We start from the raw sequence: 22963 nt of genomic DNA, 5'->3' as shown, positions 1-22963 counted from the left end.
GTCTGGGAAAAAGCATTTCCCCCTGTTTTCTGCAGACTGGTGTGACTCGTGCATTCAGTGGCAAGCATTTACTGAAACCTCACCAGATCCAGGCCCCCAGCTCCATGCAGTGGGGGTACAGGTTAGCCTCCTGCTCCCAGCACCTGACATTAAAGCAAGTCAATGATGGGTCGCCTGCCTGGGCACTCACTGGCTCACAGAATATTACATTCTTAGTGACACAGACTGCGAGAGTCTCCTGCATAAGAAGCTTTGGCGCAGTGCAAGAGCACACAGACACTTAGATGTAGACACACCATCTCAGCTCTGAATTTCTCTCCAAGCCTGTGTGCTGTTTTCACAAGCATGCACCACCAAGCCTGGCTTCTTTTTAGTTTCTTGTTTTTTGAGACATGGTCTCATGTAGCTCATATGGGACTCAAATTTGTGTGGTCTAGGCTGACCTTGAACTGCTGATCCTTGTGCCCTAAGTCTCCCAAGTGAGCCACCACACCTGGCCTTTTTCTTTCTCTTTTGGTTATTCTATCTATCTATCTATCTATCTATCTATCTATCTATCTATCTATCTATCCATCCATCCATCCATCTATCATCTATCCATCCATGATCCATCCATCCACCCATCCATCCATCCATCCATCCATCCATCCATCCATCTACCCATCCATTCTTGCTAAGGACTGAATCCAGAGCCTTGAACATTACTACTGAGTTACTTTTCTAGCTCCCCTTCCCCCTATGTGCTACCCTCAAGGCTGGCTTCAAAGTCCAGATTTTTCTTTAAATTAAAAAAAAGAAGAAAGGAAGAAAGAACTTACTCCAGTATTCATTTCCATGGTGTATGAGTAGACGTCAGAGGACAACTTGTGGGAGCCGGTTCTCTCCTTCCACCATGGGGTCAAACTCAGGGGTCAAGCTCAGGCTGTCAGGCTTGGCAGCAATCAGTTTACCTCCTGAGCCATCTCACCTGCCCTGATCCTTCCCCCTCCTTCTCCCTCCCGCTGTGAGTTCAGGCATGCGCCACAATGCCCAGCTATCTTTTGCAGACATATTTTTGTAGTAAGGAACCCTGTATTGCAAGTCCTCATGCAAGCTAGGCAAGTGTTCTACCACGGAGCTATAACCATAGTCTTAAGTCTTTTTATGATGAGCTCTTGCTAGGTTGTCTAGACTGGTCTTGAACTCACTCTGTAGTCTAGATACATGATCTCCAACCTCAGCCCAGAGGAGCTGCAAGTACAGACCTGTGCCACCAAGTTGGCTTATCGTTCATCAATCACTACCATAACAATAGTTATCAACACATCTTTGGGCATGGGTAAAAGATCAGAAAGAAAAATGGAGACTTCCAGAAGTCCAGAATGAAGGCAGTTCTCCAGCTGTTGTTCACCATGCCTGCTGCCCTGTCTGGATGATGCTCTGCGTGCCAGACCCTCCAGTTTCCTGTCATGTCCCTGTACAAACTCCAGTACCACAGCATCCTATTCACCCCAAGGAGTAGGCCTGTCCCTGGTCATCATCGAGGAAGACAAGCTTGCAGCACAAAGATGAGAATTTGAGTTTGGAATACACCACTCATGTCAAAAGCTCAAACTCACGATTCTCCTGCCTCTACCTCTTATTCTGAGAAATAAGATAACATGAGACAGGAAGGTGAGTTAAGTTGAACAACCTGCTTTTGACCTCTGAAAATCAGGAGAACCCTTTCTGGTTCAACCCTTAATAGTTGAACTTTTCTGCAATTCCACAACAGAACTGCGGGTGGCAGTAGCCACCACCTTTTCCCATTCCTTCCCACCAGGGAAGGATATGCATCCTTGGAATGCATGCAAATTCTTAAAGAATCCTTAATTTCTTTCTTTGCAACCCAAGCATACTTGATTTAAAAAAAAAAATTGGAGGGGAGAGTTTCTTGACAGGGTCTCTCTACAGAACGCTGGCTGCTCTGGAACTCAGCTGCTCTGGAACTCAGCTGCCTGCCTCTGCCTCTGGAGAACTGTGAAGGCATGCACCACCATGCCCAGCCTTAAAACATTTCTTTAAAAGAAATAGTGACATTCAGGAGGCAGAGGCAGGTGGATCTCTGAATCTGAAGCCAGTGTGGTTTACAGAGCGAGTTCCAGGATAGCCAGTGAGTGCTACATAGAAAAACCTCCAAAAACCAAAACGAAATGTATTGTTTCATAATGTGTACTGCCTGCGTGCATGCATGTGTACCGTATGTACAGAAGGCTGCAGAAGGCCTCAGAGCCCCTGGTACTGGAACTATAGCTCAAGGTGGCTGCTGGGAACCAAACCTAGGTCTTCTGCAGGTGCTCAGTCACTGAGCATCTCTCCAGTCCCCATTATTCGGGGTGTTTATCTAGGGCATTTGTTTTTTTTCTCAGTATGTTAAGCACCAAATGCATGAAGAGTCCAGAGTTTAGAAGAGGGCATTGGATCCTCCGAACTGGAGTTAACTGTGAGCTGGGAACTGAACCCAAGACCTCTAGAAGAAAAGTGTTAAGTGCTAAATCATCTCTCCAGCCCTTTCAGGTTGAGACAAGGTCTTGCTATGTAGCCCTGGCAGGTCTAAGACTTCCTACCTCAAACTGCCACATGCTAGAAACGCAGGTATTTATCATACCTGGCTGAAATGCTGTCTCTGTCCACCGGAGTCCAGGGGATCGAATTCAGGTCATCAGGTTGTACAGCTTTTTGCTGGCCCTGAAGTGTTTTATATATATGTATAAACTTTAAAAATGTCGCCAGGCGTTGGTGGCACACGCCTTTAATCCCAGCACTCGGGAGGCAGAGGCAGGCGGATCTCTGTGAGTTCGAGGCCAGCCTGGTCTACAGAGTGAGTTCCAGCACAGCCTCCAAAGCCACAGAGAAACCCTGTCTCGAAAAACCAAAAAAAAAAAAAAAAATCTTATGTCATTCCCAGGAACTGAATTAGAAGTTGGTTCTGGGAATCAAAACTGGGTCCTGTTTTGTTTTTGTTTTGTTTTTTAAGGCAGGAATTCTGTGTATGTAGCCCTAGCTGTCATGGAACTCACTCTAGATCAGGCAGGCCTGGAGCACAGAGATCCACCTGCCTCTGCCTCCTCAGTGCTGAGATTAAACGCTGGTGCCACCACTGCCCTGACTTTTTTTTTTTTTTCTTTTGGTTTTTTGAGACAGGGTTTCTCTGTATTGTCTTGGAGGCTGTCCTGGAACTCTCTTTATAGACCAGGCTGGCCTCGAACTCACAGAGATCCACCTGCCTCTGCCTCCCCAGTGCTGGGATTAAAGGCGTGCACCACCAACGCCTGGCAGCCCTGACTTTTTTAAACATAAACACAATGTTAAATACAATGCTGCCATATTTTTCTGTATGTAGGTGAAGTGAGGAAGCAGGGTGTGACATGTTCTAGGTTCTAGCCACTGCTCCCCCTGAACACGAGGCTCCTGGTGGGTATCGGCCCCTCTGCTGGCATCTCTGAGCTCAGTGTTCTCAGGTGCATGCACTAATGAGAAGTACGAACAAACCAAGCTGACTTCTCAGTCTATCTAGTGATAATATGGTCACGTAACATGAAGCCTGCTACTGATATCTCCTCTGAACCCTGACCGGCTTGGTAATTTTGCATGATGGAGAATTAGGCAGCTGTAAGAACAATAAGCAGCTGATGGAAATAAACTATCCTGGACTGAGTATATATATATATATATTTTTTTTTAAGGGGTTTTCTTTTTTTTTAATATTTTAATTATTTATTAGGTATACAATCATCTGCCAGCAGAGGGCATCAGAGCTCGTTCAAGGTGGTTGTGAGCCACCATGTGGCTGCCAGGAATTGAACTCAGGACCTTTGGAAACAGTCAGTGCTCTTGCCTGCTGAGCCATCTCTCCAGCCCCTGAGTGTGTGTATGTATATGTGTGTATATATATATATATTTTTTTCTTGGTTTTTCAAGACAGGGTTTCTCTGTATTGTTTTGGAGGCTGTCCTGGAACTCACTCTGTAGACCAGGCTGGCCTCGAACTCACAGAGATCCGCCTGCCTCTGCCTCCCGAGTGCTGGGATTAAAGGCATGCGCTACCAACACCCGGCCTGAGTATATATGTATATATATATACATATACATATACATACATACATACATACATACATACATATATATATATATATATATATATATATATATATTTTTTTTGGTTTTTCGAGACAGGGTTTCTCTGTGGCTTTGGAGGCTGTCCTGGAACTTGCTCTGTAGACCAGGCTGGCCTCGAACTGAGTATATATTTAATAGAAGAAATTTTCCTAAATTTGATTAATACACTGCGGTTTGTAAATGACCGTCCTTTCCCCAGAAGACACACACTTTACGGTTATATGTAAAGACACACTGAATGTGAGTCAATGTGGACCCCAATGAAAGATTGTAATGTGGATTTACTATACTGAATTTCCTGGATGACTGAACTCTTCTGATTTTGGGGGGGGGAGTTAAAAATTTAGTTTTACTGTAGAATACTTATAATTTCTGGCAAAAAAAATAATCTGTATAATTGGTTCTCAGGTATATGTTGTGTTAGCATCCATGTCCACCAGGGATAAGAGAATTTAAATTTTCAATATAACCGAGCCAGCTATCAAGTTTATTAGAAAAAGATTACCATTTGGATAATTCTTCTTTGAATTTAAGGCTCAATGTTTGCTCCAGGGCACCCTTCTTTCTGCTTCAAGCTCTCTCCCTTCCCACAGTCTTGGCTCTGGATGCTCGTACGCAGGGCGGCCATGTTGTACTCCAACCCCACACAGCACAAGTTTCTCTCGGGCAGTGCTTCTGTGCAACTGGTGTGCAGACAAAACACTGGGGATGATACTCCAGGTCTCCTGAGCAGCCAGCTGCAATCTGCTTTGCCTGCAGGTTTGCAATGTCACCTTTTCTTTACAAACTTCTTTCTGGAAGCATTGGGATTTAAGCGTCTCCGCCCAGCTCCCAAGGTGCTGTCCCGGACCTGCAGGGTGGCTGAGCGGCTGGAGATGTCATTCTCTGCAAAGGGAGACACCCCAGCTATGTATTCAGGGGCAAACACATTGGTCTTCTGCCTGGCCTTGTGGGAGAGCCGCAGCTGGGGGAAGCGCTGATCCTCGGTCAGATGGGGGTTGATGGCATATTTGCCCCCTTTAGGAGTGGGCAGCGAGTACTGCAATAAGAGGGAAGGCTGTTAGAACAGGCACTGCTCACACAGGTCCAGTCTGTCTACTGAAGTGGCCCTTCTGATCCGCATGCAGGCATACACAACTGTCCTGCCCACTGTGTGTCAACAAGACATGTGTTTCCCATACCATGCCTACCTCAATTGACAGATGAAAATCTGAAGTGTCTTAACTACACACTCACTACACATTCTCAGCTCAAGACAAGCGGACAGAGAGCTTCATGAAGCTGCTGCCATTTCCACAAAGGCGTGCATTAGCAGCTATGAAATGGCCACATGGGTTCTAGGCTGAGCAAAGGCAAACTATCACCAAAAAGGCATTACACGGGTCTTATGAATGGCGGTGAGGTGGCCTTGAATGCACTCTGATGTTGGGTTCATAGCCAGAGCTGCAACCTTTGCTACTACAAAGCATTCTTGGCTGGGCAGAATGGTGCACACCCAAATCCAGGAAGGTACAGGTAGGAAGGTCAGGAGTTCAAGGTCATCTTTGGTTATATGGCAAGCTCAAGGCCAGCAAAAACTATTTTACCTAAACCTAAGAGAAGGGTAGGTGATGTGTGTAGTTCAATTGGTTGAGTGCTTGCCTGGTAAGCACGGAAGCCCCAGGCTTGATCCCCAGTACACATAAACCAGGAGTGTTTGCACAAACCAATAATCCCAGCACTTAGGAGATAGCAGCAGGAACAAACAAGAGACTTTGCCTGAAACACAAACCCACACACCTTGTACACACCCCTGTGCCGCCATCAGTGCCCCTCACAGTGTACGCACATGTCAGCGAGTTTGAAGGTCTAGAAACACACTGCTGTGTCAGAAGAGTAAGAATGAGTGCAAGGAAGAGCTGAGATGCCAGAAGAATGCAGTTCGCAAGGGCTCTCACTGGCCAAGCATTGAAATACAGGAGTTTCAAAACAAGGAGTGGCACAGAGCATAGCTGTAGCAGAAAATGAAAATACACAGAACAGCCATCTGGTAGCACACCTTCAATTCCAGCACTGGGGAGGGGAGTGCAGAGGCAGGTGGGTCTCTGAATTCAAGGTCAGTCTGGTCTACAGAGTGAGTTCCAGGACAACAAGGGAGACCCTGCTTTGAAAGAAAGGGAGAGAGAAGCGAGAGAGACAGAGAGATAGAGAAGGGCGAGTGCTGGAGGAAGACACCCAGTATCTATCTATCTGCCTCTGGCCTCTGACTGGGTGTGTACAACCACCTACACACACGAGACAAGTATGTAGCTCAGCAGTAGAGTAGCTAGTGAAGTACAGATGAAACCTGGGTTTGATTCCTAGCACCACAAAAATAAAAACATAGAATTCAAAGTTCTTATTATTTTAAGTAGAATGTCCTGAAACACAGAACACGGAACAAGAGTCTCAAAAAAAAAAAGAAAAAGAAAAAAAAAGAAAAAACCAACCAACCAGTACAATTATGTGGCAATAAACAGTCATAACTAACCTAAACAATTTTATGCAAAGTGACTCTAACTTTACAGTGCAGAAAGCACCTGACCCAAGAGAGATGTCACCTGATTATCATGTGCCCTCTGCTATAATGAAGAAAAGTACCCAGTAACACTGCCAGGTTGCCTCCACCAAAACCACAAACTGAAACTGGTGTGGTGTGCACACCAGCAATCCTGGCACTCAGGAGACTGAGGCAGGAGGACTGCAGAGTTCGAGACCAGTATGGTCATGAATGGCAGAGGCTGGCAGAAGGCTCCAGCTTTAGAGCCAGGGCGAGGCCGCCATCCAGGTGAGTGGCATTCAGGCCACTGCACTCTTACATGCTCCCTTCTGGACCTTGCTCTTAATTGCTGAGCTACCTCCCACCTTTAGGAGACAGTGTCACTCTGTAGCCATGTGGGCCTCCAACCTTAGGGACGTTTCCCTGCCTCAGCCCCTGAATGCTGGAATTACAGCATGAGCCACTCACTATACCTAGCTGCTCTTTCTCCATCCGTTCACACAAACCCACAACTCTCCTGTGCTGGGCACTCACCTTCCGCCCTCTGCTTCACGGGGCTCGGATTCTTACAGGCCTTTAACTTTAAACACCCTTTCAACTCCCGTACAAACCTGGCCTCTACTGTGTTCCAAGTGACCCTTGCTGAGTTCTGTCTTTCCTAAATCAAGTGGTCACCACTGAGCCACTGCCCAGAATCACTCCTTGTTTCTCTTTCCAACTCCTTAAGAAACACAAAGGTGGGGGGCTCAGAGGTTAAGATCACTGGCTGCAATTCCCAGCAAGCACATGGTGGCTCACAGCCACCTATAATGAAGTCTGGAGCCCTTTTCTGGTGTGCAGGTATATATGCTAGCAGAACACTGTATACATAATAAGTAAATCTTAAAGAAAAAGAAACACGGGTGGCTTGTTTTGCACTCTTCCTTCCTGTGGACTCAGAATGTGGCCTCCTGGCCCCACAGTGGGGTGACTAGGTTGACTCTCCTTTTGTCCTCTGGTCTTTTTTGAGACTGGGTCTAGTAGCCAAGGCTAGCCTTCAACTCTTGCTCTTCCTGCCTCCACCCCAGTGCTAGGATTCCAGGTGTGCTTTACTCCAGTTCTCCCTTGGTCATTTGACTCTGAAGTTGTTAGGGGGGAAGACATATGCCACCTACCCGGAGGCCTCGAGGGTTCAGCACCTTGGGGTTCCGAGAGAAATGCATGTGCAAGGTACCATCGTCATTGACAGTCACAGACACCTTCTTCAGGGTCTTGTTCCCACAATGCCCGCAGAACACTCTGTTCATGTCTGACGTCGTCCTAGGGGAACAGGAAATAAAGGCTGCACACTGGCACCATAGGCAGGCGATCCTACCCCAGCCTCAGAGAAAGAGTAACAAGAAAAGCAGAAAAGGGTAAATTTTGTTATACCCATCATCTAAAACACAAAGGCTGCTAGCCTTATGTTAAAGGAAGATGCAGCCAAGGGCAGCTGCCTCCCTTAGAGGGAAAAGAGTAAGGGCACTGAACTGTGCCCCAGAAAGAAGAGCGGGTTGTGGGTACATTAGCAAAACGCAACCCAACACACAGGACTATTCTACAGTTTAACATCAAACACTCCTGAAGTTGACACCACCCCTACGTCACAGATCGGAAAACCAAGGCCAGAAAGCTGGGAAGCAGCTAGATGGGTCCACATGGGAGCTCCTTGACGTCACTGTCCTGCTCTAACCTACCTTCTTAAGAGGTGGCAGAAGTTAAGTGAACCCCACAGGGAACACTATAATAAGCTGCCTTGGCTGACAAGTGCGAGATACATCTGCCACTTCATTCATTCAGCTCCCATGGAGGATTCAGGACAGGAAAAGCTGCCACCATCAAAGACCAGGTAGCCTTAGCCAAATCTCAGAGGGTCTCCAAAAGAAATAAATCCCTCACCTACAAGTCTCCTGAAACTCAACAAATGCCTCCATGTGGTGCTATGGACTAACTACTCATGAAAAGCAGACCAGTGGCAGCCACTGCCACACAAATAGGGAAACTACTATACATGTTTCTAAGAATGAATCTCTCTCTCTCTCTCTCTCTCTCTCTCTCTCTCTCTCTCTCTCTCTGTGTGTGTGTGTGTGTGTGTGTGTGTGTGTGTGTGTGTGTGTGTGTGTGTGTGTGTGTGTGTGTGATACACCAGGAGCCTTTGGGCAGTGTTAGCAGTGGGATCATGAAACATGAAGCTGTCACGAGCCTTGCGCATTTAAGAGTAAGAACCATTCCACTAAGGCACAGAAGACTGCAGAAGCAGCTCTAAAAACTAGCACAACTGCAGAGGGCAGTGGCAAGGCTGAGGTTATTATCCTCTAGAATAAATCATTCATCCCAGGAAGCTCCAATCTCATCAAGAGTCCTTCAGGTCCAGCGAACACCCTAATGCTTCAGAACCAACCCATACCAGGCCTCTGCAAACTCGGGATCCACCAGGTGACCTCCAAGGATGTCCACAGACCCAGCCTACAGATCCTGAAAGGTCACCAGCAAGGCTGTGTGGCAATGTCTTCCATTCCAACCAGCCTCCAGAGCCTGTCCACAGAGCACCAGCCCCCCCCCCATAGAACAGCAAACAGAAGGGAGTTGTCAGCCAACTGACAATCCATCACAGGGACATCTCCTATGTGCCAAACGCCCTGCTAGATCCCTATGACTCATGTTCTAGTTCCTTACAACAAATATTTCAAGTTTAAGAAAGAGCTAAGAAGGCAGCTAACTGTTAATACCAGCAAATCACACATCTAGATGTGAACCAATGCACTCTGGATTCACAGACATGAAGTAGCCATGACAACCACAATGAATCCCTATGTACCCATCACTCAGCTTGACTATCTACTCACAGCTATCATGTTTCATCTCTACCCTACGCTCCATCCTCCTATGTCCCAGACCTCTCTCCATCTACACAGTCCAGCGTGTGTCACCAGAGAAGTGACCGCTGTTCCAGAACCCACATCCTTAACTCTAGGGGATGTGTGTGGAGGGACAGGTCACTGGCAATGTGTCCCAGGGATTTCAGTGCGGAGGAGACAGTAGGTAGGCCACAAGGAACACCGAGGTGGAAGGAAAGGGTTCTCTTCTGAGGAGCCATCAGCAGGGACACGAACAGGAAGACCCTGGGTCCAGACCCTCAGCCACTCACTTGAAGCAGCCGTGACAGCGTAAGATGTAGCTCCGGGCTTCTCGGATCAGCATACCGTTCACTGCCAGCACGTGCAGCCCCATCTGAAGCAGAACATTCTACAACCAACAAGTTAATAAAAGACTCAAATCAACTTCTTTAACATTCATTTGGCAGTAATTCTGCACAGTTATGGGAATCCAACTTTCTAGTTTAATTTATAACCCCTGGCTTTTGTTAGGAAATACCTGAGAGGCCTGGCTGGGAAGACAGGGACCTGGGTTACTGGGCAATGGCAAGAACAGAGACTGGTTTCATTGGCAAAGCCTCTCAACAGAGAATTTTTTTTTTCTGTTGGGGAAAATACTTTCATTTTGGGGCTGTAAGTTTATTTTCTCCAGAGCCCCAAACATTACAAAGATAAATAAAAAGGCACCAACTGCTCATGTTTAGGAATTAAAATACAGGCTGGGCGGTGGTGGCACACGCCTTTAGTCCCAGAATTTGGGAGGCAGATACAGGCAGATCTCTGTGAGTTCAAGGCCAGCCTGGGTTACATAGCGAGTTCCAGGACAGAGTCCAAAGCTACAGAGAAACCCTGTCTTTAAAAAAAAAAAAAAAGCATTAAAGAACAAAGCTGGCAAGCTGGTGTATGCTTTTGATCCCAACACTCAGGAGGCAGGGTCAGGCGGGCCTTTGAATTTGAAGCTAGCCCAGTCTTTAGAGCAAGTTCCACGACAGCCAAGGCTACACAGAAAAACCCTGTCTCAAACCCCCCCCCAAAAAGCGTATGTGTACAAAGCAAAAACAAACACAAACACAAACATCCATGACCATCAAAATGCCACTAGGCAGATAACTTGAGTTTGATTCCTGGTACCCACAGTGAACAGAAATAGGTAACCCCTGCAAGTTATCCTGACCTTCACACACACTCTGTGTGTGGCACATGAACATTCATACACTAAGTGAGAAAATGTAGGGCTGGAGAGATGGCTCATCGATTAAGAGCACTGACTGCTCTTCCAGAGGTCCTGAGTTCAATTCCCAGCAACCACATGGTGGCTCACAACCATCTGTGATGAGATCTGATGCCCTTTCCTGGTGTGCAGGCAGGCAGAACACTGAATACATAGTAAATAGAGAAACCTTTAAAACATGCAATAAAAAATGTAGATATTCTTTTTACCCTGTGCATATTGTCACTGATGTGATGGTCAGGGTTACAGAAGCTTCACACCCCTCATGCCACCATGTTGGCCTGGGTCTACTACCCCACCCACCTGCATGGCGAAGTCTGTGGTCACACAGCCAACCCGTACATCCTTCGGGACGTCACACTGCTCCAACTCCTGCTGGATCTGCTTGATATTGCTGGGGGTTATCCACCCACCCCCACCGTCATCACTGTCTTCAAACTCATCTTCTTCTTCCTCCTCTTCTCCTCTGTCAATCTGAAACATCAACAAACTCCCAGGTCAGGAGTCTTGTGGAGAGGCTCTGATGTCACTAGGGACTATAAGCCAGGGCCTTACCAGCAGCTCCTGCAGTTCATGATCAATATTAGGCAGAGGGTTCCTCCAGAACATGAAGGAACTGAATTCCAGGTTCTCAGGCCCATCGGCTGGGTGGCCATGATCCACTGTTTCTTGTGAGGGTTTAGGCTAAGGTTAAAATAAAAGTTCTTTTTTCAGTGCAGGGGAATGAATCCTGGGCTTTACACTTCCAGGTAAGCACTCTTCCAGGAAGCAGAATAATTTAAAAACATGAAAATGAGATGTTTAAATGCGAAACCACTCTGTATGCAAGCTGAGTCTGGAAACTCTAGAAAAACATGCCCCTGGCCCAGGTCAATTTGCTTTGTTATCAAGAGTATGACATGCTGTAGAGAGGAGCCCAAGGGTCAGGGATCTTGAAAGCAGTTACCTTGGAGGGCAGATGGAAACCAGAAATGTGCAGAGGAGTTTCGGGGTGCTGGATGGAAGAGCTCACTGTAACCTTAAAAAAAAAAAAAGCTAGCATAAGGCAGCTGGCTTGAAAATACAACATTAAGGCTAATTAAAACAAACAAAATCAGGATCTTTTTCCCTAGTTATTGGATATAAAAATTAGAAGTCACAAGAATATACAGACAAAATGAATGATAACATTCAGACATCCTGATACCAATATTAAGTGCTTTTAGAGTGCTTGTGCCTATGGTGAGAGCCATAGGCTAATGTCACAGAGCTGAACTGATATGCTACTTGTGCAGTGCTCTAAAGCTTTTGGAGACAGGTCACTTAGTCCAGGCTGGTCCTGAACTCACCATGGATGACTCTGAACTTCTCCTCTTCCTGTCTCTACCTATGAAGGCACGGGATTACTGGAGTGCTTCACCACGCCTGTTTGTGAGGTGCTGGGGATGAAAGCTAGAGGCCCTGCGGACGCTGTGCAGCATTCTACCAACTGAGTTGCAAACACAGCCCATTCTAAGGCCTTTGATACAAACACAGAATGAAAGAAAGAAAGAACGAAGGGAGTCTATTTTGAGGCTTTTAAACTGGAGCTCTCTAAACTTGACTGAAAAACAAGAAAGGGCAGCTCTGAGCAGTACACGATATGAGCACAGTGCATGCCTGTTCCCTAGCTTTGGGAAGCAGAGGCAGTAGGATCAAGAATCCAAGGTCAGTGCTGGAGATGGCTGAGTAGTTAAGAACACTTGCTGTTCTGGCAAAGAACCCAAGTTTGTTTCCCAGCACCCACATGACCATCTCTAACTCTTCTGAACGCCCTGGGCACTGGGTACACATGGTGAGCATACATAATATACAGGCAAACTGAACATACATACATGTAGGCAAAGCGCGCGCGCGCGCACACACACACACAAACCAAAACAAACAAACAAACAATCCAACCCCCCTGATTTGATTTACCTTTTCTGGTTCTTGTTTTAAATGAGACACTCCAACAAATTCTGCTTCTAATTGATAAGTTAGAGCCAGCACTTGGATATCTACAGCAGAGAGGCTGGGATAGTCTCCAGTTTTCTTGGAAAATTCAGTCACTGCAAGTAAACAAGAGATTTCCAACTTTAGTTAAGGGTAAAACCTGACAGGTCCTTGGATAACCACAGTATCAAAAGAACATATGTAGGGGCTGGGGATGGCTCTGCAGTTAAGAGCACTTTCTGCTCTTCCAAAGGACCCAGGTTAAATTCTAATTGTCCACATGGTGGCTCACAACTGTCTAACTCCAGTTCCAGGGGCTCCAATGCCTTCTTCTGCCCTCTGAGAGCACCAGGCAGACACATGGTGCACAGACATACAAGCAGGCAAAACTCCTATTCACATAAACAAAACAAAAAGCATATGGGTCATTGAGATGGTCTATTGAAGGTGCCCGACAGCAAATCTAACCACCTGAGTTTGAGCCCTAGGCTCTGCATGATAGAAAGAAAACCAATTCTCTCACCTCATTTGAACTGTATCATATGCAAAAAAATCTCCAAAGAACTTAAAATCAATATCCCATCTGGGAGTGGTGGCTCATTCCTGTTATTCCAGCACTCAGATCAGGAGTTAAGGCTAGGTCCAGCCTTTAAAAAAAAGCTCATGGTCAACCCAGGCCACTGAGACCTTGTTTCAAAGCACCACTATCAAACTAACCAAAGAACCAAACAAAAACAAGAATCAATATCACATGAAAACTGCAACACCTATTTTCTGACCTTTTTCTTCATTGTGACTGAAAAGTCTGTATTTGGCCAGGCGCTGGTGGTGCATGCCTTTAGTCCCAGCACTCAGGAGGCAGAGTTTAAGGCCAGTCTGGTCTACAAAGTGAGTTCCAGGACAGGTTCCAAAGCTATACAGAGAAACCCTGTCTCAAAGGGGGGGGAAAGGCCTGTATTTACTACAACCAAGCACTCACTAGGCAGCTTTAAGGCAACACTCTCATAAGATCAAGGAATAGGATAAGAAAGGATAAGAATAACATAAAAAAAATTGTTCAAGTTAGCATAGTATTTGCCCATGATGAGAGTTCCTCACTGAAGCTCTGGTTTTGTCGGTCTCTTCTTTCTTAGCTCTAAAAGTCTTTACCTCTAAGTAAAATAGCTAGATTAACAGAAGAGATTAGAGCAGAAAGCTACCTGTAATCATGGTCTATGGTAACACCCAAAGAGAGTTGCTGTGCAATAATGGACAGGTTTTTAAAGATTTTAAGAACTGCACACTCAGCCAGGCGTTGGTGGCACACGCCTTTAATCCCAGCACTCGGGAGGCAGAGGCAGGCGGATCTCTGTGAGTTCTAGGCCAGCCTGGTCAACAAAGCTAGTTCCAGGACAGCCTCCAAAGCCAGAGAAACCCTGTCTCAAAAAGGAACAAAAAAACAAAACAAACTGCACACCTATACTTAATGGTTACTGTGATATTTGGGACACTGATAATAAACACAACAGAATTCCCTCATAGAACAGGTCCTCTGATAACAATGTCATAAGTAACAATAAACAGTTAACATTTCATATAAAAATGGTATTAATAGCCAGGTGTGAGCCGGGTGTTGGTGGCGCACGGCTTTAATCCCAGCACTCGGGAGGCAGAGACAGGCGGATCTCTATGAGTTCGAGGCCAGCCTGGTCTACAGAGCGAGTTCCAGAACAGCCTCCAAAACAATACAGAGAAACCCTGTCTAGAAAACCCCCCCCAAAAAAAAAAAAAAAAAAAAAAAGGGCCAGGTGTGGCAGTACATCTCTTTATGTTTACAAGTGTTTTTTGTATGTATGTATGTGTGCACGTCTGTGCACCATGTGTATGCCTGGGGCCCTCTAAGTTCAGAAGAGGGTGTTGGATTCCTGGACAGATAGATGGCTGTAAGTGCCATATGGGTATGGGTGCTGGGAATTGAACCTGGGTTCTTTTTTTTGTTTTGTTTTTGGTTTTTTGAGACAGGGTTTCTCCATGGCTTTGGAGACTGTCCTGGAACTAGCTCTTGTAGACCAGGCTGGCCTCGAACTCACAGAGATCCGCCTGCCTCTGCCTCCCGAGTGCTGGGATTAAAGGTGTGCGCTACCACCGCCCGGCATGAACCTGGGTTCTTTAGAAGAGTGGCCTGTGATTTAACTGCGGAGTCATCTCTCCAGCCCTATCATGGTACATCTCATTAATACTAGTATGTGGGAGACAGATGTAGGCAATTCTGAGGTCAAGGCCAGCCTAGTTTACATGGTGAACTCCAGGTCATCTTGGAGGTATACAGTGAAACTCTCGTCTCCCCTCAACTTCCTCCAAAAAATATTACCAAGTCTACCTGGGCACCCAGCAACTTTTCCAATATTTTTTGGTAAAGATTAATTTATTTGCTGCTCAGTGGTGGCAAGCACCTTTGACTCCAGCACCTGGGAGGCAGAAGCAGGTGGATCTTTAAGATTGAGGCCAGCTTGGTCTACAAAGTGAGTTAAAAGGCAGCCAGGGCTACACCGAGAATACCTGTTGGGGGGGGGGGGATTTTTGTTTATCCACTTTTAAGTATTTTGCTTGTATTTAGGCATGTGTACTACATTGATTCATTTCCCTCCAATCACATCCTATGAAATATTACTAGTGTTTGGAAAGTTGAAGCCATTGACAAAGAAGATCTGGTAACTATCAAGTTGGAGGTAAAAGTTACAGAAACCACAAACTAGCAGAGAAGGCAACAGTATCTCCACTGTTCTCAGTGACACTTCCCAATCCTACAACACTGATTCCTAAAGACGGTGATGATCCCTAAGCCACTAACTTTCTTTCAGACAAAAAGCAAGGCTTAAACATTTCCCTTTTTCTTTTTAAACTTTATTGTGTAGCTGGGCAGTGGTGGCCCATGCCTTTAATCCCTCCCCTGAGGAGGCAGAGTTGGGTGGATCTCCATGAGTTCAAGGCCAGCCTGGTGTACAGAGTGAGTTCCAGGACAGCCAGGGCACACAAAAAGAATACAAAAAAATTTTGTTTATTTTTGAGATGAGGTCTCACTATGTAGCCCTAGGTGACTTGGAACCTCTGACTCCAAAAGGGCTGGGACTAAAATCACAATGGACCCATCTTTTACTTTCAGCAAGACAGAGTGTCTCACTAGCTCAGACTGGCCTGGGACCCACGACCCCAAGGCCTCTCTCTGCCTCCCCAGTGCAGAGACTGCACCACCCAGGCCACCTGCATGCCCTTTTTAAAACTGAGGCTGCTTCTCTGTTCAAAACTATAATCACCATACAAATAAGACTACAGATCCATGTTCTTCTTTTTTTTCTTTTTTCTTTTTTTATTCCGAGACAGAGTTTCTCTGTGGCTTTGGAGGCTGTCCTGGAACTAGCTCTTGTAGACAAGGCTGGCCTCGAACTCACAGAGATCCGCCTGCCTCTGCCTCTCGAGTGCTGGGATTAAAGGCGTGGGCTTTATTTTTAAATTTCCTTAGTTTCTGACAGTACTCATTGTTATGGTGGAAGCTTCACTCCAGCCTCTGGCATCCGTATACCCAAAGAGTCTGGGATGTTATGGTGTAAGTTCCACCCAAGCCCTCTTCCCTTATCTCCCTCCAAACCCTGCTGCATCTCAGAAAGCCCTCCTGCAGAGATGCTCAAGACCACTTCTACAGGGTATTTAAACTGCCCCCAGAAAACAGATTTGTGGTTTTTCAGTCTCTTTCCCACCTCCTCTCTGGAGGGCTAGAAGGTCATCCGGGAGCCTTTTTCCATTAAACATGAGTTTTGGGTTTTTGTTTCTGTAATTCGGTTTGATTTGGACTGAGGCATCAAGAGGCTTATGGGGGTGTAGAAACTTTTCACTCAGAGCCGTCTACATACTTGGCAAGCACTCTCCCACTGAGTTCTTAGGAATCTAAACACCTTTACTGAGAGCTTCTAATGCGCCAAGAGGTCTATTCTCCTTAGGGCCTACAATACTAAGACCGGCAGATACTGTTATGATAAAGCTTGAAGGAACCTTGCATGGATTTCGTGGCGGGCGAGGGTGACCGAGGCGGGGGACAAACACGCCTGGCAGAAAAAGCTCAAGTGGGAAGTTTTACTAGAAAGGGGAGGGAGGAGAAGGAAAGAGAAAAGGGGTAAAGAGACACAGAGAGAGGACCGAAGAGAAGAGGGAGACAGGAAAAGTCCTGTCAGCCCCAGGGGAACTGCGGAAAAGAGAAGGAAGCAGAAAGAGAGTGTAAGTGGGCGGAGGTCTTTGTCTTAAAGGGGTCCTTTGCACCTGCGTGAAGACCACACAATCATGGAGCCTGGGCTGCCCAGGGCACTGCCTGAGTGCATTCTGCCAGGTGACAGGGGCAGGGCAGCGTAGTGCCTGAGTCCTTACAGATAGTCTTCCTAGTCTCATTTGACAATGCCTAAGGTGCGTGCGATGCAGCCGGAGGCACACTGCTAGTTCCTATTAAAGCAGGCTGAACTGACTGTCTCTAAACAAACGCTCTGACTGGCACCGGGGCACGTCTGTCTCCACTCTGGGCGCAGCTCCCCCGACGAGGCTGGACTGGGACACTCACCCAGCCGCACGTACTCCGGGGAGGGCTCCTTGAACCGCAGCTCGTAGGGCAGCACTGCCAGCCGCCTGCGCGTGGCCTTGTCCCGAATCTCTCTGACCACCTCCCGGATAGTGTAGATGTTTTTTCCGATGTCCTGCGGACACACCGGCCCAGTTAGCACACTTGCCTGACCCCACGCGCACCCCTGGAGGGTCTCGAGCCCAGGCCCCGCGCCCCTAGACGGAATCTCCAGTACCTGTAGCGGCGCGTCCCTCAAGAAAGCCCCGGCGTCAGCCACAACGTGCTCCACAGGCGCCATGCTGGCTGGCGTGGACAGGCCGCGCATGCGCACGGAGCCTGCGTCGTTCCCTACGTTTGCAAGCCAGACCTCCCGGGACTAGAGGTACAGCCGCTGCAACTTAGCGGCGCCCCCTAGCGGGCACAATCCACGACTTCAGGACTATATGCGCATGCGCAGCTGCTCTGTTTGCCCTGCCAGGGAGTGTGCAGGATTATTTTTTTGGGAGGGGGGACGGGACGGTAAACACCTGAGATAATCCGCCTCGGGATACACTTCATAGAGCTTTCTTTACTTTTAAAATATCCACATGATTGAAAATCAGTAGGTAGAGAAAGAAAGAATATGTCACAACAAATCTATGACTCGGCCAGATAACCTCTAAACTGACTTGGAACCACTCTAAAATCCGTTATGCTATACTGCCATTGCTTATGCAGCCCTATTTCATTTTGAACACCTTGGAACAACGACTGCATTGCTTAATACCCTTGCCCCACCTCCTTAAGCAAGGCACATGATTTTCTAGAAAATAAGTCGTTGCTGAGCTGAACAGAAGGAATATGAAGAACTTCCAAATTTCCTTTCAAATAAATACGCGATTAGGAGACCTGGACTACACACTGACAATGCTGATCTGAGTCTTTATCATCTGCTTTCATTTAAACTGTTGTGTTTCATTCATCTGTCCTGTGTCAAAAATCCTTCATTTTCAGTGACCCATATATCTTCTGCACCCCCAAACATTTTTTAACACTTAAACTTACATTATTTATTGGGGGGCATGCCAGGTGCTCATGTGAGGGCCGGAGGACAATCATGAGAGTCAGTGTTCTCCTGTCAAGAGAATCCTAGAGATGGAACTCAGGTCCTCAGGCTCTGCCAGTGATGGTGCCGTCCCCACAGCTTCTTACTGTTGATCTCGAACTCAGAGGCCTTCCTGCTCTCTGTCTCCCAAGCTCTGTGACTAAAGTCATGCACCACTACACCTAGACCCTAAGCATTTTATATCGATAGTCTTTTTAGCCCTCGGTCACTCCAATCAACAGAATTTCCAAGTGCTACCTGTTCTGAAATAATATCCCAATTGAAAACTATCCAACTTCTTTTTTTTTCCTTTTTTTCTTTTTTTTTTTTTTTTTTTTTTTTTTTTTTTTTTTTGGTTTTTCGAGACAGGGTTTCTCTGTGGCTTTGGAGGCTGTCCTGGAACTCACTTTGTAGACCAGGCTGGCCTCGAACTCACAGAGATCCACCTGCCTCTGCCTCCCAAGTGCTGGGATTAAAGGCATGCACCACCAACGCCCGGCGAAAACTATCCAACTTCTTAGATAAATTTTTTTCAGTGTTTTGGCATGTTTCTCTGCAGGATCTGACATTGCCTATAGTTTCCTGTTTCTGGGTTTATTTGATTTTGCTGATTCTTTACCACCCTAATCTCCCTGACTTTAGATGCTTTTCATCTTCATCAGATTCTCTTCTTGAGCCGGGCGTTGGTCGCGCACACCTTTAATCCCAGCACTCGGAAGGCAGAGGCAGGCGGATCTCTGTGAGTTCGAGGCCAGCCTGGTCTACAGAGAGAGTTCCAGGACAGCTTCCAAAACAATACAGAGAAACCCTGTCTCGAAAAAAAAAAAAAAAAAAAAACAGATTCTCTTCTTGCCCTGAAAATTATAGTACCTTCTACCTGTCTTTGCACCCCAATCAATTCCAGCTCTTTTCTTCAGCAATACTACTGAAAGACCTCGGCATCAAAGCGCTGGGCACTGAACCGAACCCTCTGCCCAAGAACCGGGGCCAGACCACTGGCTGCAAATGCAAGAGGTGCTTTATTGAGTACACAGGCGCCTGCGGATGCTACTGCAACTTGGGTGCAGAGCATACCGGGCTTGCAGGGAGTACAATATTTATAGAGTTTTAATGGTTACATAAGTAACAAGCATTTCATTGGCTCATCTTGGGGGCAAGGGTAGTTCCCACGGACTAAGTTTCCTGGTATTACTTTATGAAAGACCCCGGCACGCTTCAGCAATTATTATCCTGGTCCCATGACTACTATGGTGATCATAGACACAACTGGGGGCAGGGGTAGTTGCCAAGGACTAGGTGTCCTGGTATTGCCACATAAAAGACCTTGGCACGCTTCAGCAATTATTATCCGGGTCCCATGACTGCTCTGGTGACCACAGATCCTGTTTGACATCCTGCCAGCTGGGCGAGCCACCTGGTCTGGGTTTCTTTCATTAGGCAATGGCCTGGCCTTGCTTTTCTTTTTCTAGGGGGTCCTGGGTAGGGGTCTTTCACTACCTACCTGCCAGACATTAATGATCATGGCACACAAACTCTATGCTTATGTATGGCATTTATTTATTTATGGTTTTTCGAGATAGGGTTTCTCTGTGGCTTCAGAGGGTGTCCTGGAACTAGCTCTTGTAGACCAGGCTGGTCTGGAACTCACAGAGATCTGTCTGCCTCTGCCTCCCTAGTCCTGGGATTAAAGGTGTGCACCACCAACGCCTGGCTTATTTTTTTTAAGATTTTATTTATTATGTACACACTGTTCTGCATGCATGTCAGAAGAGAGCACCAGGTCTCATTACAGATAGTTGTGGGCCATCATGTGGTTGCTGGGAATTGAACTCAGGACCTCTGGAATAGCAGTCAGTGCTCTTAACCTCTGAGCCATCTCTCAGGCCCCTCAAAAGAAAATTTAAATGAAAGGTTTACACTAAGTTGCACTCAGGAAGCTGAGGCAGGAGGATCAGGAGTTCAAAGTCACCCTTTATTGCATTTGAGTTTAAGGCCTGCTTGGGCTACATGGGACCCCAAATGAAAAGGTTGGGTATAGGTGTCCAAGAATGTAATGCTATGATGCTCTCACTCTGAGGTACCAGGTAGGAGGACCACTGCAAGTTGAGGCCAGTCTGCACTACACACTGATTTCCAGGTTAGTTATGGCTACAGTGGACCCTAACTTAAAAAAAATAAAAGTAAAAAGCTGGGTATAGTGGTGCACACCTTTAGTCCCAACATTTAGGAAACAGAGGAAAGTCAACCTGGTCTACATAGTGAGTTCCAGGACAACTAGGGCTACATAATAAAACCCTGTCGTGAAAAACAAAACAAATGAACAAACCAAAAACCAAAAACAACACAACAACAGAAAAATTGAGATGTGGTGATACAACCTCAATCCCAATACTAGTAAGGCAAAGGCTGGAGGACCACATCAAATTTTAGGTCTGAGACATACAATGAGTACCAGACCAGCCAGGGCAAGAGTGAGACCATGTATTTAAAAGAGAAAAAAAAAGCTGTACTAGAGAGATGGCTCTTTCAAAGATTTGAGTTCAATTCCCAGCACCTACGTGGCAGCTAAGCATTGACCTTAACTTCAGTTCCTAGGGATCTGATGTCCTCTTCTGGATTCAAAAGGTGTAACAGGGCCCTAGATCTCAAAAGGCCCCCAGAACTCAACACAACTGACCCCACCGTGGAAGGAACATTCAGACCATAAAACTCAGCACGTAGACAGTACCACCTGCTAAAATGAAAACATAGACCTAATCCATCAAAGTCCATAGTTCTAGGAAAGTCTCTAAATGCACTAACCTTGCTTTTTGGCTTCTGTAGTTCTGTCTCTAGCTAACTGCTCTTGTTAATGAAGTATGTCAATCATTTTTTTTCTGAGACAGGTCCTATCCTGGAACTCACTCTGTAGACCATGCTTGCCTCATACTCAGAGATCTGCCTGCCTCTGCATCCCAAGTGCTGGAATTAAGGCGTGCATCACCACTGCCTAGCTAGAATATTTTTCCCCACTTAAAACCTCACCCTGGGCCGGGCGTTGGTGCCACATGCCTTTAATCCCAGCACTCGGGAGGCAGAGGCAGGTGGATCTCTGTGAGTTCGAGGCCAGCCTGGTCTACAAGAGCTAGTTCCAGGATAGCCTCCAAAGCCACAGAGAAACCCTGTCTCGAAAAACCAAAACAAACAAACAAAAAAACCAAAAACCTCACCCTGGAAAAGGTCCGATGCTACACTGGGATCCCACCCCCCTAGTGCAGTTGTTGACTGACTGACTAATAAGCCTTTGTTTGCTTAAACCTGTGTCTGGGCAGTCTTCTCTGGTAGATATCCTGCAACATTTTGTGGTCCACTGAGCTCCCCAGAGAGCAGACCTTGAGGGGAGGCAAAAGGAGTCTGTCTCAGAGCAGGACTGCTTGACATCCTTCAGCTCCCAACTCCATAGACTAAGAGACAGGTTGGAGCGTTCCTAGGTGCAGCTAGGTATTGCTGCCTCTGCATTCCAGAGTTTATGGGAATAGCAAGGCTTCTATGTACCAGCACAGTGGTGGACACTGAGTTCCTAATCTGGACTGAGACTAAACATTTGACGCAATGGAGGCTTTAAAAACAACTCTGAAGTGATGTTAGCACATGCCTTTAATTCCACCAATTGGGAGGCAGGGGCAGGTGGGTGGCTGTGAGTCTGAGGCCAGCCTGGTCTACAGAGTGAATTCAGCTCTAGTCCTAGTACTTCCAAATGCCTCAAAACTGTTTTATCTGTTTTGTTCATGAAACAAAAGATAATAATAGGGTTTTAACTCAAATTGGGGGCCATGGAAATAACCTGTGCCATGACCTGTCCTAACAACTGGACCCTGTATTATGGCCCACCTGTCTAAGAGCTGTGGCCATTACTGCTAGTCTAATGAAAATCAAATGAGTTAACTCTGGGTCAGGATCTTATAACTTGGGAGTACCCCACAGGGTTGAGACCCTCCTCCAAGGAACACCAGAATGCTGGTTTCTAGTGCCTGTGTGGCCCAGTACAGTACCAGGCCCTACTCCTGGTCCACCCTCAAGTCTGGTTTGAGAAACCCACTGCCATCAGTCCTGCTATCCTCTTGTCTGATGATGACCCGCAGGTGCTCATCCATGACTGCTGTGAGATGAAAATGAAGCCAGTTTGTGGGAACTGCAGCAGTTACTTTAACTAAGATGAGTTGGGCCCATTCCAGGTTCCTCAGCCCAGAGAGCAGAACTGATCAATCTGACCCAGGATCTCAGGTGGGAAAAGGAAAGTTCACCACCATATGCACTGTGCCTTTACCATTGGGTATGTCTACAGTATGATCTATAGAGAACGAGGGCTTCTCCCTGCTGGAAAAAGGATGCTAGAAAATCTTGGCCCTCCTAGAGATCATTTGGCTGGCTCTACAAATTGTTTGCTGTCCTTCCCTGCCAACCACTGACATGGCTGTCCAACAAATGGCCTTCAGGTCAGGGGAGCCTATCAACTTCATAGTAAAGAATAAATGGACAGCTCAAATCCACATGTTATGGAGGACACCAGTGGGAAGAATCCCCA

General features: G+C 46.6%; 1 protein-coding gene across 1 annotated transcript; it reads right to left on the bottom strand.

Moving 5' to 3' along the window:
• Positions 1-4603: 4603 nt before the first annotated feature.
• Positions 4604-17676, bottom strand: Nob1 (NIN1 (RPN12) binding protein 1 homolog). Its single transcript, XM_040737203.1, has 9 exons — positions 17551-17676; positions 17316-17448; positions 12719-12849; positions 11727-11798; positions 11336-11464; positions 11084-11254; positions 9822-9919; positions 7810-7954; positions 4604-5176 (listed from the first exon to the last, which is right to left on the bottom strand). Exons 1-9 carry the CDS (start codon positions 17638-17640, stop codon positions 4907-4909), a joined length of 1239 nt encoding a protein of 412 aa, XP_040593137.1. The 5' UTR covers positions 17641-17676; the 3' UTR covers positions 4604-4906.
• Between the last annotated feature and the right edge of the window lie 5287 nt (positions 17677-22963).

The sequence above is a fragment of the Mesocricetus auratus genome, unplaced genomic scaffold (genome assembly GCF_017639785.1).
Source record: "Mesocricetus auratus isolate SY011 unplaced genomic scaffold, BCM_Maur_2.0 Super-Scaffold_6723, whole genome shotgun sequence".
Lineage (NCBI taxonomy): Eukaryota > Metazoa > Chordata > Mammalia > Rodentia > Cricetidae > Mesocricetus > Mesocricetus auratus.
The sequence above is the reverse complement of the archived record's forward strand: the minus strand, read 5'-3'. Positions and strand labels throughout refer to the sequence as shown.

Excerpts from the sequence above, each read along its gene's own strand:
- Nob1 (XM_040737203.1), bottom strand. The coding sequence starts at position 17,640 with ATGCGCGGCCTGTCCACGCCAGCCAGCATGGCGCCTGTGGAGCACGTT. Across the intron at positions 12,850-17,315 it reads CCCGGAGTACGTGCGGCTGG|TGACTGAATTTTCCAAGAAA; the intron begins GTGAGTGTCCCA and ends GTTTACTTGCAG. Across the intron at positions 11,799-12,718 it reads TAAAACAAGAACCAGAAAAG|GTTACAGTGAGCTCTTCCAT; the intron begins GTAAATCAAATC and ends TTTTTTTTTAAG.